This window comes from Tachysurus vachellii, chromosome 14 (genome assembly GCF_030014155.1).
Source record: "Tachysurus vachellii isolate PV-2020 chromosome 14, HZAU_Pvac_v1, whole genome shotgun sequence".
NCBI lineage: Eukaryota > Metazoa > Chordata > Actinopteri > Siluriformes > Bagridae > Tachysurus > Tachysurus vachellii.
The window spans coordinates 14,422,395-14,440,528 of record NC_083473.1 but is presented as its reverse complement, the minus strand read 5'-3'; the positions used below and the strand labels follow the sequence as shown (position 1 = coordinate 14,440,528).

The 18,134-nt window shown below is 35.8% G+C and overlaps 1 protein-coding gene across 1 annotated transcript; it reads left to right on the top strand.

Annotated features, from left to right (window-relative positions):
- The first annotated feature begins 975 nt into the window (after positions 1-975).
- On the top strand, positions 976-16,251 carry cib2 (calcium and integrin binding family member 2). The gene is made up of 6 exons (XM_060887120.1): positions 976-1,264; positions 3,868-3,902; positions 10,614-10,725; positions 12,983-13,130; positions 13,250-13,445; positions 16,024-16,251. Exons 1-6 carry the CDS (start codon positions 1,214-1,216, stop codon positions 16,043-16,045), a joined length of 564 nt encoding a protein of 187 aa, XP_060743103.1. The 5' UTR covers positions 976-1,213; the 3' UTR covers positions 16,046-16,251.
- Positions 16,252-18,134: the final 1,883 nt, after the last annotated feature.

Sequence of the window (18,134 nt, the reverse complement as noted above, 5' to 3'; positions counted from 1 at the left end):
TAGTTTATAATGATCTTAATATTTCTAAAAATAAATAAATACAGTGTTCTAAATTAACATCATGCAATATATTGACTGTGGTTAACTACCAGTTACACATAAATAGCTGGCAAATAGTTTTTATTTTTTAATTACCATGTGAAATTTGAAAGAAATACATGGGGGGAATAAATCATCATAATACACAGTACTGTGTAAAAGTTTTACATATGCAAAAAAATACTGTAAAGCAATGCCATAAAGAAATGCTATGAAAAACAATAAAATAAATAAATACATGAACAAACACACACAGATAAATAAATGAATAAATAAATAATACACGAACAAACAAACAAACACACACAGATAAACAAATAAATAAACAAACAAACACATAAATATATAGAGCAGTGAAGAGTAATAAAGTAAAGAAAATCAATATTTGGTATGACAATACTTTAATGTTTTCAAACACATCAGTAGTCTCATGATGTACAGTTTGTGCAGTTATTATGCCTGTAATTGTCTTGCAGGTCTAAATATCTTGGAGAAAGACTTTGCAGTCAAAATCCGAATTTTCTATGGTCAGAAAAATAGTATTATGTGATAAATTGCCTTTTTTTTAAACAGGTATACACTTTTTTGTAAAATGTAACTTATTTTTGTTGAAAAATTAGTGTAACATTGTCTATAACAATATTTGTATTTAAAAATTAGGGTTTGAACAATAATGTATAATATTAATTATCTATCTGTCTATCTATCTATCTATCTATCTATCTATCTATCTATCTATCTATCTATCTATCTATCTATCTATCTATTTCCTTCATGACCTGGTGATAGACGCCCCCTAGTGTCACCTGAGTGTAATTTCCCTCCCAGTCCAATGCTGTAGTTCTCCGCTGAGCGTTGGCAGAGTGAACAGCTGTGGACAGCAGTGGTGCTGAAACTGGAGTGTGTGAGTAATCCTACGAGCTATTCTGCTATTCATGAACCTCTACACTCGAGTAGAGGAGGATCGCGGATCATCTTGCACTCAAGTATTTATGGAGAGTGCTATTGGCATTACAAACATCCATAAGTAAGCCGGAGGTCTGCAATTCTATGCGCGGTCACGCTTTTCTCCGTCTGGCCACACCGTATACATGCCATAAATGCCTAGAAAAGCCAGGACTCCTCCAACTCCGAATGTGATGCATCTGTACGACAGGAAAATCACTCGGCTAAGATGGGTAATAAGCAGACGATATTTACTGATGAACAGCTAGACGCCTACCAGGTAAGAGACTTCTAGGTATATTCAGCTCTTCAGCTCTTCCCATCAGTAATCAAGCTTAAAGTCAGATATAATAACCTACAGAACCGCTGACATCTGCATAAATCAGGGTAATCATACAGCAAGTTTGCTCGTGTTTCAGAGCCTATTTAGGCTATTCATGGAAACATAAACTAATTACAATGCAGTAGAAGGTAAAAATCCCTATTGTTTGTTAGTGCTGTTAGGATATTGCCTACAGGCTGCTGTATTATATACTGCTGCAGGATTCTGAGCTGCTTTAAAATGGAGACACGAAAACTTACACCACATCTCTTACATCTCTGTTACTTTTGAAATGTAGCATTATCTTGATCTTTGCAATTGAATGTAAAAATAGCTAGTAAAATCTATTGAAAACAAATACTAGATTAACATTACGCTCCATTGAAAATGCATATTTATATTTGTCCAAATTATTCAGAGTTTTTGTCTTTCACCCTTTAATTTAAACTTCCCAACGGTTTTGATCAGTATATGATCACACCCCTTTTCTCAACAATAAGGTTAGTTTTTAGATTGAAAGGCAGAAAAATTGTGAGGGATTATACTCAGCAATTTCTCCTGTACAGGATGCTCCTATAATCGTTGGCCAATGCGTAACGCTCACTGCCATCATGTTCATCTGACATTTCATCTAAAGCATCCAGCAAACCGAAAAAAGGCCAAGGTTATACCATATTGCTTTTGGTATATGAGTAATCCAGGAAAAATCTGTAAATTCTGAAAATCAGATTACCTGAACATATGAATTTTATGCTTACTATGATTGTGCTGACTGAATCTTTTAACCAGCTAACAGGTAGCCATTTTTTGTGCTTCAACCAATACCTATAGCAGAATACAATTACATGTAGCCTCTTCTTGAGAGTTATTTGAAGGTTTTACATGTGGGTTTGCCTTTTTTGTATTGTTTATTTATCTTGTTATTCCTAGAATCACTGAATGGCATAATTACTACAGAAATGTGGACATCCCAAACCACATAGGCTAAGTTAAATAGGTGGTGTACTATTATGACTTTGGATGATAAATCATGCTTACCTAAAATCAAAAACACCAAACAAAAAAGCCTCCTCAATCTGTTATGTGGTTCTGTACAGAACCTTGTGGTTTCCTCCAGTGCAACAAACGAAAGAACCCTTCAGGGGACAATATTTTTCTCTATTTTTCTATTAGTGTATTGTAGTTTGCCATTTAATATGGTAAATTAAAGTTTAGAACATCGCCATAATTTTAGTGACCCATATAGTTTTTCTTCTCCTTGTATGTACCTGGAGGAAATCCAGTTAATAATTAATACTCAGTTAATCTATAAGGATTGTCTTACACCTTGTACAGTCATACTGGAAACTTTTGCAAACTTATCACCACTGGTTCCTGGAATAATAAAGGGTCAAAGAAAAAATTAAGACAATGGAGATAGGAAATGATCCAACTGTGTTTACCCATGTGCATGCAAAAATACCCAAATGACATCTATGATCGGTGAATGACATCTACTATCTGAAGTTCTTAAAAACATGCATAGAAAATAAGACACCTTTTGAAAGTTCTCTTCATTTTCTTAACCTACTTTTAAATACAACACTGTCTAGAGCCAGAAATGAACACTCCCATTGTCCATGCTCTGTAATTAAAACCAGCCAGTTCATGGACTATTAGAGCCAAGTCATACTCACATCACTACTAGTCACTCCAGCATGACACAGTAGTGTTCTAATATGTGTTTGTGTTTTCTAAGGGTAAAAATGGAGTTTATTCCTTACATAATATAAGAATTTTATTAGTATATATGTACTTTTATAAAGGTATGAGATTTAGTAAGATATAAAAACCTACAAAGCTCAAAGCAACCCTTTATTCATTATTAGATGTTGGCCAAGAATCCATTTTCATCTCTCAGTATCTGTGTTTTGGTAATAATTTACACAGGACATCTATCCAGTGTGCTAATAATTCTTGTATTTCTGGCCTTGCCTCACATCACACAGACCCAAGTCCCAATATTTCAGATTAATGAGAAATTAATAATATTTAAAGGCTAATGCCATAAATTTTTATAGCATTCTCACAAGAATCTCCAATGATTTCTGGCATCGTTTTTTTTTTTGCATAAGCCAAGTATGAAGGCAAACACAGGGTTAAACACTGTAAAGGAGACATCAGTCATTAGCTAATAAAACAGTACATCAGTACATACTATATTGGCGATATACAGGCAATGCTGTATTGAGCCACAGGACTGGTAAAAGCAATGCTGTGTGTTGTCTAAGGCATACAAATAGATACAACCATACAGCCTTGAGAGAACTGCTGGGTTTCATGTGACAGGGATGTAATCGATGGCAGTTCTCAGACACAACATTATCAGCTGACAGAAATGTTAAACCTTGCTGTGTTTAAGGACGACTTTCTCAGAGGCAGAGAAGCTCAGAAAAGTGATCAATTCAAGTGACAATTTAGTTAACATAAATTATATATCAGTGAAGATTGTGTTCAGAACATTTAAGTCTTGTACCTGTTAAGAATGTTTCATACAGTTTGTTTTCCTTCTGTCTTTGCAGGACTGCACATTTTTTACCCGCAAGGAAATCCTTCGGTAAGTTATGTGAACTTCATATGATATGAGTGTATGTGGTGCTTAAAGGATCTTTTATGAGGCAAAAACATTTAAATCACATTACTGTGACATTTACAGTAAACCCTGTATACAATGTTGTCCCATTACTACCTTGATGACAAACTGGACCACAGTTGAACTGTATGGCTTTTTGTTTGTTTGTTTTGTTTATATTGTCTAATCTGTGATATACCACAGCACTGCTGAATTTGTTTCTAATGCACATATTTACTATAACAGGAACTTTGTTATAACAGGAACTAACTTATTTTAAAGGTGCTCCACAATATTGTTATTTACTAAATTAAAATAAAGTGTTGTGGAATAACACACATTAGGGTTTGATGTTTTTGGAAAGTAACAATTCCATCATTGATTATTTTTTTTATTACATAACCTGTTATGATTTTTTTCCTATTTAATTACCTTCTGGCTCTTCATCAGCCCTTCATCACCTCCTTATGTTAAAATAACTGTTGGCTATATATTTCTCACTTTACTCAGCAGTAATGGTGACGTGCTTAAAAACCTGCAAGTCCACACTTATACCAGTGTCAAACACACTAGTTTCAGTTTTGGGAATACTTTACCACCCAAACATGATCTTAGTGGTAATCTTTCCACTGATGGATGGGATAGAGGACTGTTTGTTTACAATTCTTTATGTGGGATATGCGTATATCCAAAGTCACTTTCAATTGAGCTGAACAGTTGAGCAATAAGAGCCTTGTTTAGTGGCCCAGAAGTGGTTCTCTGGAGTTCAAGCTGATTTGAGCTCATAAACCTCCAATAAGTAGTTCAGTTATTTAACTAGTATATTTGCCATGATATTTACACTTACAAAGTGCACCTACTCTTTGGGCTCATTTAGACTGAAGTGTTCTGCCTAAAGTGAACTAATACAGGTCTGTATATTGTATTTACATACTCTCTGTTATGCAGATCTTTAATTCCTTTGTTTCTTATTTTGGTCAAGTCCAGTATTAATATTTCAGCTTGACATTGGAAGAGTTAATGGTGTAATAATTAGTTAGTTCAATATGTCATGCTATCTTTAGCTGTGCTTAATGGATTCAAAAAAACACAGTAGTTGTATACTTTCCTGAAGGCTGCTGTAAAGAAACTGATCTTTCCATTGATGTTTGCCATATTTACACAATGTCTACAATGTAGATGTCCTCAGGTTGACACAATAAAAGTAGACCGCAGTGTACTGATAACTGTTCACACTCGATAGTCAAAAACGCTTCCTCAGTTAAATTTCTACAGGTAAATTGAAATTGGGTTTATCAAAGAAACCTTCATAATTCTTATACAGAATACATGGTAAGACTGCTGTCTACACCACTCACAAAAGTCTCCAGGAACACTTTATTTTAGACTAGGAATAACTGAGTCCTAGTAAAGGGGGACAGAGAGATTACAACCTAGCCAGACACAATTTATAACTGCACTCTGCAAGAGTGTGATTATTTTTTTTTCTTTTTTCATGTGTCTCTATCAAAATCTACCCCTCAGAAGACCTGGCAGCAAGCAGCAAAGCGTGTAATTGGTTGAACGACATATGATATTGCCTCTGTTACAAGCCCTGCAAATACACAAACTTTCACCGGTATCTCTGCACAGCTCTCTTTGTACCGCTTTTAGGTTTTACTGACTGGGTGTAAAACAGGATTTTTGGCCCATGTACTACTGAGACATTACCACTTCAAGTGTAACTATGGGTTTGACGTTGAGAACTATCCTCGCTCAATCAGCAAAAATAACATTAGTCAATTTTTCAGATCCTTAGTGATGCAGATGTATTGCAAGTAGCTATGGAGATGTTTAGTATCATTTATACAGTTTTAACCTGTATTTATGAGATGAACATAGGTGATGTAAATGTAACTGATCTCTAATCATGGATGTTGGGTGGTTAAGGCATATTTTCTTATTGAAATTATTCAAGCAATTAATAAATTAAACTAACACAAATTTGTCATGTGGATAAATATGCAATAGTGTAATGGAATAGCATACATAAAGACAGCTTATAAACAAAGGAAAAAAGCAACAACATACAGTGCCTTTATTGTTAGGCCACTAGAACAGCTTCAATGTGTATAAATTCTACACAACTATGGAACTGTAATGGAGTAATGAGCAACATTCTATCTAAAGATATTTTCCCTGTTCATATTTTGTTGATGGGATGGAAGAATGCTGTGGGACAATAGAGTCCAATATCTCTGTGTTTATTTGTTTTAAGGTCTGGTAATTATGAAGGCCATAGCATATAATTGACATCATTTTCAGCTTCATCTCACCACTCTGTGAACTCTTGTGAACCTATGGATTTGGTTGGATTTATTATATGATATCTATGTTTTTATTCTTTCATAGATCAGCATTTGTTTGTAAGCACACAATTTCTGAGAGAACAAAAACCTTCTGGTGTTGGGGTTTTCTTAATTGTTCAATTGTATGTAGATATTGTTAACTTTTCCTTTTTACCTTCTTACCTTTGCTCTCTTATTGACTCAACAATATTTTTGTCAGAGTTATTGACCCGGTCATATTTTACAGCATCCTTAAACAGAATGTTCATTAGTTATAGCCTCTGAAAGTTATGACCTCTGATGCTTTAGTCAGTTGTCAACAAAAATTATATTGACAACATCTGAGATATGTTTTAAAATATTAAGCATATTGCTAGTATTAAGTCTCCACATAATTCACTTCACTATGTGGATTAAATATTCCCATTCCCACGTATCAGATTAGCTGGTTCAGCAGGAATGTGTGTTACTAACAGCTTCTATAAATATGATACTAAGAAGAGCAGCAGTGCTTTCGCTGAAACCCTTCACCCCTTACAGTGGTGTTCTCACCTAGGCAAGGATCACTTTGCAAGCCTCGCACCTGACCTGGAACCCAATCTTCTGATTATGGGCCGGCATCCAAGCAACCCAACTCCCCCTCCCCCATCCCCCATCCCCACTTGAGGCCACGTCACCTATAAAAATAACAAATGCCGTCCTCTTTCATTTGTGGCTGAACAAAGATAGGACTCCAAGAAATAACAGTACCAGTTTTTGTTCCAGGCCTTTCTAGATGCAACAAGACATACAACAAATCGCTCTCGTTATTTTCTAATGTAATTGACATATGGCTCTCAGATTTCAGGATGTGCTGTTAATCGGGGCTGTAGAAAGATCAAGTTACTACTCAAAGAAATTAAAAGCAGATACTGGGGGATGAGGTAGAGTGTAGGTTTACAGTCAAATTTACCAATGACTGAGCTCGAACTGTGGCGCTTTGCCTTGACTGAGTTTCTGTCTTGACACAAACTAATCTGCTCATCTTTTGTCACTTGATGGAAGTCAAGTTATAATCATTATTACTTTATGGGAATTCAGTTCTTATAATCATACAGACAGAAACATTCTACAAATAAAAAGTGCAGAAACTAATCATATTTTGCAGGTAAATAAGACAAATTGACTCCTTTTATTGTTCTACCCACATGATTCTTTACTTTTATTCTTACATAGGTCTTTATTTCAGATTAATTAAGTATTAATTTAATATATTTCATCCCTTTCAGTAAGCATATCAGTTAGCATGACTATGTGAGAGAAGTTTTTGATGGCTCAACACAAAGCTTCCATGTGAGCCAGGCATTCATACCTAAAAACTGAAGCACAACAGTATTCAAACCAACCTGCCATATTGCCTCATATTGCAAGGAGTGCACATAAAGTAGCAGTTACAGGGCCTTTAATTGGAACTATGATGGACAGTTATATGGAGCTTGTCTATAATGCAGAATTTATAAAGCCCAGGCACAGACAAAAAAATCACCAGTGGACCACTGCAGAAACTAAGAAGTTCCCTTCATCACGGATAGATCATGCAAATTATATATCATATAATATACATGGGGGGGCACGGTGGCTTAGTGGTTAGCATGTTTGCCTCACACCTCCAGGGTCGGGGCTCGAGTCCCGCCTCCGCCTTGTGTGTGTGGAGTTTGCATGTTCTCCTCGTGCCTCGGGGGTTTCCTCCGGGTACTCCGGTTTCCTCCCCCTGTCCAAAGACATGCATGGTAGGTTGATTGACATCTCTGGAAAATTGTCCCTAGTGTGTGATTGTGTGAGTGAATGAGAGTGTGTGTGTGCCCTGCGATGGGTTGGCACTCTGTCCAGGGTGTATCCTGCCTTGATGCCCAATGACGCCTGAGATAGGCACAGGCTCCCCGTGACCCGAGGTAGTTCGGATAAGTGGTAGAAAATGAATGAATGAATGAATAATATACATGAAATATATGTCAAATATATAACTCTGTCATTATTTAATTTAGATAATGCTATAGACAGACTTCCAAATTGTACACACAGTATAATAAAAATATAAAACTCTACTTTAAAATCTGTAAAATTATTGTCAGAATATCTACTTGTTCAAAATACAAACCTACAAAATACAAAATCCTACTATTGTCTAAGTACCTCACATTGATGCTATTGTCTCTGAGTGGCATTTAAGTAAAGGGTATTTTAAACTAAAATAGTCCTTACCCAATAGCATACACACACGCACACATGCATCTGCAGCACTGCATAAAATATATCCATCAGCTATATTAACACAAACATAAACTTACATCATTACCTACATACATTTCTCAGTAAGGGCTGCTCCTGCCAAGAGGATAAAGCTCTTGCCAAAATGAGATTTTCTCTACGTGAAGAATGGATGCGCTATTAGAATTTGTAGTAAGGATGCTGTGTGATATACTAGCTACAGTAAGTGCTTGCTATTGAAAGAAAAACCTAGCATTTATGTCCTAGGGATGAGAGGTAATGAGATGTTTAATATATTAGCTTCTAATGGCTACTAAAGCCTCAGCTTATTCTTCAGCACTAAGCCATTACCAGCTTTTATCTGCTGTCTTCAGAGTGCTGCATCACCTGCTTCTTTCAGTACTTCTTGCATGGAGCTGTTTGCAAGAAATATTGTCACACACCTAGCCACTCTGGGGGAGTGCATGCAGGTCCATCATGCTTTCATATTTGACAAACATCTGCTTTTTTGCTCAGTATGTCTTATAGGTACCATAATAATAGGTGATGGGGTCTTACCTCGCATTAAAACCTGATTCTCTTTGTGTATCATTATGCAGTAGCAGTTGTTGTGAAGATAATCATATGCCAAAAAAGTAAACATATTGTGATATGTTAGTATTCCTTTTGTGTTCATTTTCCTGTAGGTTTTACTATTCATTATAGTGGTTTTTATCTCCCCAGCTCTTACACAAGAAAAGACAGAGCTTATTTGATTCATTTGGGTGAATCATTCCTCTACAGTGACACTGAGATTAGGTTTGATAAGAGGGCCAGTGGAGCACAGGAAACAAAATGGACAATCACCTCACAACCTAATGGAGTCCTGTACTTTATGACCTTCATAAAACACACACTTCTTCCCATCCGGCCAACACACTAACACAGTAGTGACACTATTATGCAGGGTTAGGAAATGGTTATCATCACCAATCATTATAGGTTGTCATCTTCATTGACCTGATTTGGGTCCAAATGTTGTTTTTAAGGCCATAGTTTCTCTCTCTCTCTCTCTCTCTCTCTCTCTCTCTCTCTCTCTCTCTCTCTCTCTCTCTCTCTCTCTCTCTCACACACACACACACACACACACACACACACACACACACACACACACACATTACCTTATCTTTAATCCTAACATGACTGTAGTTTTGTATTAGATATAACATTTTCAAATAATATTTAAAGAAAAACTGACAATTTTACAGGGTTAGAGGTCATGGCACTGAATTTATATTATTTTCAAGTTCATCAAATGATTGTGATGAGCTTTATTCATATGTAACTGTACTGGTTTGTTTCAGACATTGACACAGAAATTATAGGGCCTGTGAGGCCTGAGGTTTTTCTTTACCAGATTTACTATAAGATTCTTCTATAAGTTATCTTTTGTATTCAGCTCCTGTTCTTGTGTGTGGTGTTAGGATGTAGGTGTGTGCTTGATTGCACTCATATCATTCCAATATTGATTTTTATAAAACGTCTTTGTGCCAATGTATTTTTTCCATCTTATTAAAGTTGGAGCCTCTCTCCCTCTAACTAGTTGCCATGCTCAGACTCAGACACAGCTCTCTGGACGTGCTCCAAGTATCTATGTGTGAGCAAATGGACAAAATAGCCTTGTGAATTCTGCCTCTTTTGCTAATCATATTATTACATTCTCCTTTGCCAGTAAAATATTACATTAAGTTTGGGTCATTAATAATTGAATTTCTCAAATGTATGAGAAGTGCATTTTTCACAGCTTTCCATGAGAAATCTGCTACTAAATCTAAACCATAGCTGATACTGTATATACCTCATCAGACGATCAATCATTAGTATAGATGTCCTGTAAATGGCTATGGATTGTGCCATTTCTGAGCACAATAATGCTGAAAGAAAACAAGTATCTGCCTATAATGATTAGAAAGCTGGTGCAATTGATTCTGTTGATTAATATACAGGACATTTCTGTAAAATTCTACTGGCTAAGGAGTCAGATAATTTATGATAACTGATAGTTTCAGGATTAACATTGGGAAGAATGTGTAATATATATTGAAACAGTAAACTTAGTAGTAACGTCTTGTTCTCTTTCCAGGTTACATGGAAGATTCCATGAACTGGCTCCACATTTAGTTCCCATGGATTACACAAATGACCCTGATGTTAAAGTCCCTTTAAGCCTCATAGTCAATATGCCAGAGCTGAAGGTAATGCTGTTTTTAACACCACATCTACAACATCTAATTATGCATTAGCATTATTCGAGTATTGATACTCTAACTATTTGTTTACTGATTCAGTCTACACCTTAAATTTGATATCAAATCTAAACTTGATTTTTTGCTGTGAAACGGGAACACTTGTTTTGTTGTTTTGATGATATTGTACGACACATGAGAGGAACAGTAGCTTGTACCACCGAGCTTATAAAAGTTAACAATTAATGAAATAATGATGCATCAGATTTTAAATTAGCACTGCTGGATTTTTCATGATCGTAAATAAGCATACTGTATATTTAATCTTGAACTTAGAATTCAGTGAAAAGCTTCTTTATTTGGAAATGCTTTGAGAAGACTGCTGTTAAGCTAAGCAATACATCATTTAATAAGTATTTAATAGTTCAGGTCATATGTGTCAAGAGAGGTCAGCACTTAAAAAAACATTATTGTGCTGCTGAATTCTCAAATCTAACTGGTCAGAAGGTGTTATTTAAGTGATTTAGGTTGAAGATGATATTAACTATATAATTATTTTTCTATTGTACTGCACCCTGTTGTGTTTATTCCTTACATATTACCATTATAAAAATACATTTAAATATATGTAATATTTGCCATTTACTTGTCAATTTATGCCAAAGTGCAGTTTTAGTTTAATTAGGCAACAATGGAGTCAACACTTTATTATTTATTACTAAGTCCTGCCTCACACGTGATCACTGGCTCACTAGTGAGATCTTCCTGATCAGGCAGGGTGAACATGTGTCCTTGCTGGTGATGTAATTGTTCCTTCCTGTAAATATGTTGTGTGGTTAGTGGGGCTGTAAACCCCCTCACAGTGGTGGCCTATAGTGAAGGAGATGGAATTGATGCACCTCTGACAGCACACAGCCTCCAAAAGACTTCTTAGACTTCATAAACGTAAATCTCTGTCCACACTCAGTCCAAGGCTGGCTGCTAATTAGCCTTTCATGTTCAAGTGATGTGATTCACCACACATCACTGAGTCCAAGTGCTTTTTACGTCAGTGTTTTTCCCCTACAGACTGGCCTTTCTTTGATCCAGGATCAACAGGCCCTAATCAGATCTTAACTTAAATAAAGTAAAATAAAGGGAAACAAAAAGCTCATACCGCGACAGCTCACTTTTTTCACAATACCTTCCAGGATTCTCCATATAAACAGAATGAAAATGTGTTTAACTGTTAATATGATAAACATTTTATGTATATTAGGAAAAGCTTTCCTTAAGGAGACATTTTATTTATTAAGTATTTTATGTGAGGATTCTCAAGCATCAGCACTTCTGAGGTCAATGTAAAGCTGTAACTATGTTTTCCAATGAGGGAAAGTATTCCGGTGTCTTGGAAACAGAACAAGATGTGTATTTTTTGTATGTCAAATGAAATTCAAGAGAAAGTTAAAAGGGCGAGGGAAAAAGAACATTTATAGCCTTTCATGATCATTGTGCATGGAAGGTGCACAAACCAGTGCACTCTCAGTTCTGATCCCCAGTAGGATAAAAATGGCAGGGCTGCATCAGAAAACCATCATATATAAAGCCTATGCTGATATGTATCAGAAGGATTCACTGTTGCAACCTTCTAATAGGAGCAGTCAGAATAAAACAGTACTGTGGGTATTAATGGTATAAAACCAATAAAGACAAAAACCTTATTTCCAATCTTATTTCCATTGCTAGCATCATACTCCCATCCTGTCTTTAATTATTCTGGAATCACAGGGTGGCCAAGTTGTGTTTTTTATTCCTTATTTATCGGAAGTGCCTGGTTGGGAATGTGAGCCACACCTATTTATCTTAAAGCACAGAACAGCACAGGGTGGTTAGCCATGCGCTGACTCAAACACAGTGTGCTGTAATAATGTGCAAACGCTATAACTCAAAGTCTATATCCTTGCACTCTCTTTGTTTTGCTCATAACAATGTTGAGTCAGCTGATTGGAAGCACATAAAAAATTCCTGGAAGCCATTGGAAAGTTCAGTGTGTGAGAAATATATTTGCACCAGCGTGGAGAGTCTCACTCAGCAGAATAGGCTCTTATGCCTGTACTTAATCAGAGTGCAAGTGATACACACAGTAACTGTAACATTTCAAACTCAAGGTTTAGCATCCATTATCCTTCAGTGACGAATCTTACCTCATTGCTCTTACATCTTGCCAGTCCTTCAGCTTTTTTGTACTTGGTTTAATGCACTCACGTAATCCATCCGTGTTGTGCAGGAAAATCCTTTCCGTGACAGGATTGTGGAATCCTTCTCTGAGGATGGCTTGGGGAACCTCAGCTTCAACGACTTTGTCGACATGTTCTCAGTTCTGAGTGAAATGGCCCCCCGAGAGTTAAAGGCCATTTATGCTTTTAAAATATATGGTAACAGAGCCTCTTTTCATTAGCACACATAAATTTCATAATGTCTCCCTACCACAGTTTAAGTTGTGGCTTTAGTGGGCCTAATAATCTGTAATGTATTTCACATTCTTCATTTGCAGATTTCAATGTGGATAATTACATCTGCAAGGAGGACCTTGAGAAGACTCTGAACAAGCTGACGAAGGAGGAGCTGACACCCGAGGAGGTGAACCTGGTGTGTGAGAAGGCGATTGAAGAAGCTGACCTGGATGGAGACAGCAAGCTCTCCTTCGCTGACTTTGAAAACATGATTTCCAGGGCTCCTGACTTTTTAAGGTACAGAACTTTGTGCATGAAAGAAAAAAATATGTTTTTGAACAGAAATTATAATGGAGCACTGAACTGCTTCTTCTTTACTATAAATTGAACTTTGAGTCCCTTTATGGCGTGTCCCTGTGCTGTTGATATACACTGAATTTTAGCCTAGTTACTGGTGATGTCTGTCACTTTATTGGCACTTTGTCTTCATTACTGCCACACTGAAGTGCTGAAGTGCCAGAAGCTGCAAGGAATTCTCTTACACAATGGATATTTATCACCAAAGACACTCTGCAGCATTATCTGGCAATATCAATACCAGGCATTAAAGTAATACTTCACTCAGAAATACTAAAACAGATCATCATGAATAAAAAATTAGACAAGTGGGCACCACTTATCATTGTTTAAATAATGTCAAGCTAACTGGCTCTGAAGTGCTTTTATGTGTTGTTAGCCACATTGGGCCTCATTTACCAAGTGAATATGTTTGGAAATCACTCATATTAACATTTAGGTAATGTTGATGAAAATTCAGTTCAGTTTGAAATATCACATTTGGGTAAATTTGCATATAAGGAGTCTTGTTAATGCAAACCGCTCACTGACAGGATTCAAACATTAAAATTGGCATGAATTACTGGAATCATTTTAAGTTGGATTACCCTGACAAATTTAAACTGCTTGTTTATGTCAATTTCTTACACAAATTTAGTGAAAGGTTTTTGAATGAAACGTGCTCCATATTAACAACCTGAAAAAGCAAACCAAAAATAAAACTATTAATCATAAAAAATGAGACTAGTTTTTGAATTAAAGATAAATTATATGTTTTGTAGGCTGATTGGCATCTCTAAAATTGTCTGTAATGTGAAAGGCTGTGTGAATCTGTGTGTGCAAATGTGAACTGTGATTGGTTCAATAGATATTCTGACAGCTAAGCAAATTGAAAATACCAACATTAAGCGTCAAGAAACATGTTTTCATCTGCCTATGCATACAAAAATGTACAAAATTGTCATTTTTGTAATTAATATTAAATCACATGACTCACATCATATGGATTTAATTAGGTTTATGGTTAAGGTTAGGCCAGGTTAGCTTATGTATTTTTTTCTTATGACTTCTTATGTACCCAATCACACCAAATTTGTGTGACTGTCTTATTTCTTGTTTAACTCACATGTCAATAATCCACATGCATATAACATGCTTTAATGGTAACACAAGATAAACTCAGTCTTTATTAATTTTTCTTAATTTATGTATTTAATCTTGTTTTTGAAACATGTGTTGAACCTTTGCATCAAGCTCAGTGAGCTTACACCCTCTGAACTGTAAGCCCCTTTATTGTAATTCAACTCTGATGTGTTCCAATGCTTTTTATGAGGCAGCCGTTCCTCTGCTGGACATTTACAAGCTCCACAGCTGTGCCCCACTGCCACAGAGGGAATGGGACTGACAGAAGTCTAGTATAGCATTGTTTATTGTTCTGTAGCTTACACTGAGGCAAAGTGCATACTTCTGCCTTTTACATGCAGGAACATTAATCTGCTTCAAAAAAGCTTTTACAAGATCTGGTGATGAAGACATTTCCATTACAGATATATGAAAGAAGACAGTTTAAAGTCTCATTGTGACATTCTAAAATTATTATAATAAATTGTTTTGTTATATATTTGCTCTTTAATCCATGTGATTTATATTTAAAAATGCACCAGTGGACAAATTATAATTATACTTAAATTATAAATACACTTAATTAAGTGTACAAATTATACTCATTTGAGTATAAGTACTGCTAGTGTAGTAATAATTCACTTGAGTAAAAAATAAATAAATAAATAAAATGAAAGTGTTATTCAAATTACTCAGGTAAAAGTTAGTCATCTGGTGTTGATTATGCAATTACTTTACGAATTATTTTTTCATACAGTATGTTTACATTTTGGCAGAAATAATCCAAAAATGTTCAGAGAATTCAAAAATAAATATAATCAAATATGAATAGTTTATTCTTAAAAAAAAAACTCAAGTAAATATAAAAGTTGTATGATTTAAATATACTCCAAAAAAAAAAAAAACTACAAACACTTGAATATATAAGAGATAAACTATACACCTTTTCTGTCTGGCAAATAACCCTAAAGCTATTATTACAGCAGCACAAAGTTTGTGTTTCACATAATGCTGTATTCCTATTTTACCTTATTAAAATCCTAGGTCATTTCAATATAATAAGCCATTCTCACTGCAAATGTAATCAAAAGCCATCTGTTCTTCCCAGTTATTTTCAATTTGTCTTATAGTCAGACATATGGATAATTGGAATCTTCTGAGTCAGCACTAACAGTGATAGACTGAATGTCTTTAACTCAGAATTCATTCCAGTTTTTTTTTTTGCTGTTATCACTGTTCCGAATCAGGACATTTCGACCAATTGCCAGTAAATGTCGGAGCTGTCTGATTTACTTGGCATCAGGCAAATTTCATAAAACTGTTAATAGGAGGAAACTATCTCAATGAATAATTACGCAATCTCTCTCTCTCTCTCTCTCTCTCTCTCTCTCTCTCTTTCTTTTTCTCTCTCATGCAGCACCTTCCATATACGAATCTGAGCGGGGTTCTACTACATCAACAGCGATCCTTTGGAGTCCCTGACTACAACTTGAATCCTTCTCGAAAAACAATGGACACATATATAGTGCACAGCAGTGCCTGCCCTCTACATCTCTGAAGAGTTTTCTCTTGGTCCTATTTGAACAGTACTCACTTCTTGGGGAAGCTGGATTTTGGATCTCTTTGGCTATATAATTTTTTTTTTCTAAAGGAAGCACACTTTAGAATGAGGAATGCTGAAAAATTGCATGACTATTTTCCCCTGCTGGAAAGATTCCACAGTTGGCTAAGATTCTCAGAGTGGAGGTAATAACAATGCCTGGAGATTGAACATCTGTGTGGGCATTTCTCATATAACCATGTGGTGTTTGAGGAAGACACCCCTGGAATATGGACATAAGGTGTTATGCTTGTTTCTTTGTCATACAGTGTCTATGGCACGACTGATTCAGACATCAGACACTCTCCTCCTGTTGTCTCCTCTTGTTTAAAATTGAGAAAGATGGACAAAAAAAGGAAGAGCAAAAAGATAGGATGTAGAAATTGCCAGGAAACAGAGAAAGAGAGAGAGAGAGAGAGAGAGAGAGAGAGAGAGAGAGAGATAGAGGGAGAGAGAGAGAGAGAGAGAAAATGAGGGCTAAAAGCACAGCACTGGCATCACAGTCAAAAAGACAGTCTTATCTTTTTTACAGCTATGCAATCTTTCTCCATGAAATGCATGAGTTGCATTAATTTTGCCCTCTGCTATAAATTGCTTTTGCTGTATCTGATTCTCTTAGTTGTCTTATTGCTTATAGGACTGGAGCATGATGACAATCATATCAAACTGTTCTCCAGTTGTAAAAAGGGCTCTGTCATCTTTTCTTACATTGAACCATTCAGAAACCATGCATTTTTATTGTGCTCTTACATTCTGGTTTTCCTGTTTGAACCTGATGTGTGTTAGCGTCACCTCTTAATCTCTTAATGTCAAGCCTTTTTTCAGTATAATAGAGGGCATTTGACTTAACTTTGAATAAAATGTTTTCTGCTGTTTGTTGAATGAGTGCATCTGTTTCATACTGGTGATTTCTTTTACACATTATGCAAGAACAGGATAATCATTTACATCCAAATGGTATTTTGAATTTCTATTGCTTTGAGCTCAAGTCAGTATTTATATATTGATTATTTACAGATTATATGAAAATTCTCCTCATATATCACTATATAAGTTAATCACCGATTATTAACCTGCTAACAGTTTTGATTAGCATCTAAATCCGCTGTTGCAAAAAAAGTGAAAACATCTTGTTGACTATTGCATGCATTTCTCTCACTGGAACATAGCAGGCCTAAAGCCCCAGCCAATATCAGCCAGTGTTCCCAGCAGAGAACAGTTATTATTCCCCTGCACCTCCTGTTGTATAACCTGTAATGACTTTTTAAGTTGAATGAGATCGTTAGGAGCAGTGCTGCCTCAGCACCCAGAAACATTATTATACCCACACACTGGAGTGCGGTAAATCTGAGCTCAGAGATGCACACGTAACTGTCCTTGGCTATATAAGCCAGACTGATGATTTATAGTCACTCGCGTCTCCCTGCTTGAAAGAACAGAGATGAATTTTATTCATAAGAAATCTGTGGCTGTTTATCTGGTTTGGTAATAATGGAATTATACTGGAGTATTTTTGTGTGTGAAAGAAAAGAAATGATCAAGATGAGAGTGGTATGTTTAAACATGCAGTGAGTGTGTGTGTGCTCCAGGTGGAGCCATTGATAACATTTTCTTCAGGTCTGACAATTCAAGATTTTGTTATGGTTTTGCTTGGAGCTACTGTATGTGCTGCCAAAATTGATTGATTGATTGATTGATTCATTCATTCATTCATTCATTCATTCATTCATTTTCCATAAACACTTTATCTTGATCAGGGTCACAGTGGAGAACACTGAGAAGGAGGTTTGAATGAGATGTTACTCCAGGTACTGTAATTGCAGCCAAAACTGATTCATTAAAAGAATATAAAACTTCCGGTTCATGTGATGAGAAATGCAGTGTATAATAACCACAACACAAGCTATTAATAGAAACTTAATTATAAA

What these genes read in the sequence shown, in the direction of transcription:
- cib2 (XM_060887120.1), top strand. Translation starts at nt 1,214, where the DNA reads ATGGGTAATAAGCAGACGATATTTACTGATGAACAGCTAGACGCCTAC. An exon ending in AACAGCTAGACGCCTACCAG is followed by an intron (nt 1,265 to 3,867) that starts GTAAGAGACTTC and finishes CTGTCTTTGCAG; the next exon opens with GACTGCACATTTTTTACCCG. An exon ending in TCAATATGCCAGAGCTGAAG is followed by an intron (nt 10,726 to 12,982) that starts GTAATGCTGTTT and finishes CGTGTTGTGCAG; the next exon opens with GAAAATCCTTTCCGTGACAG.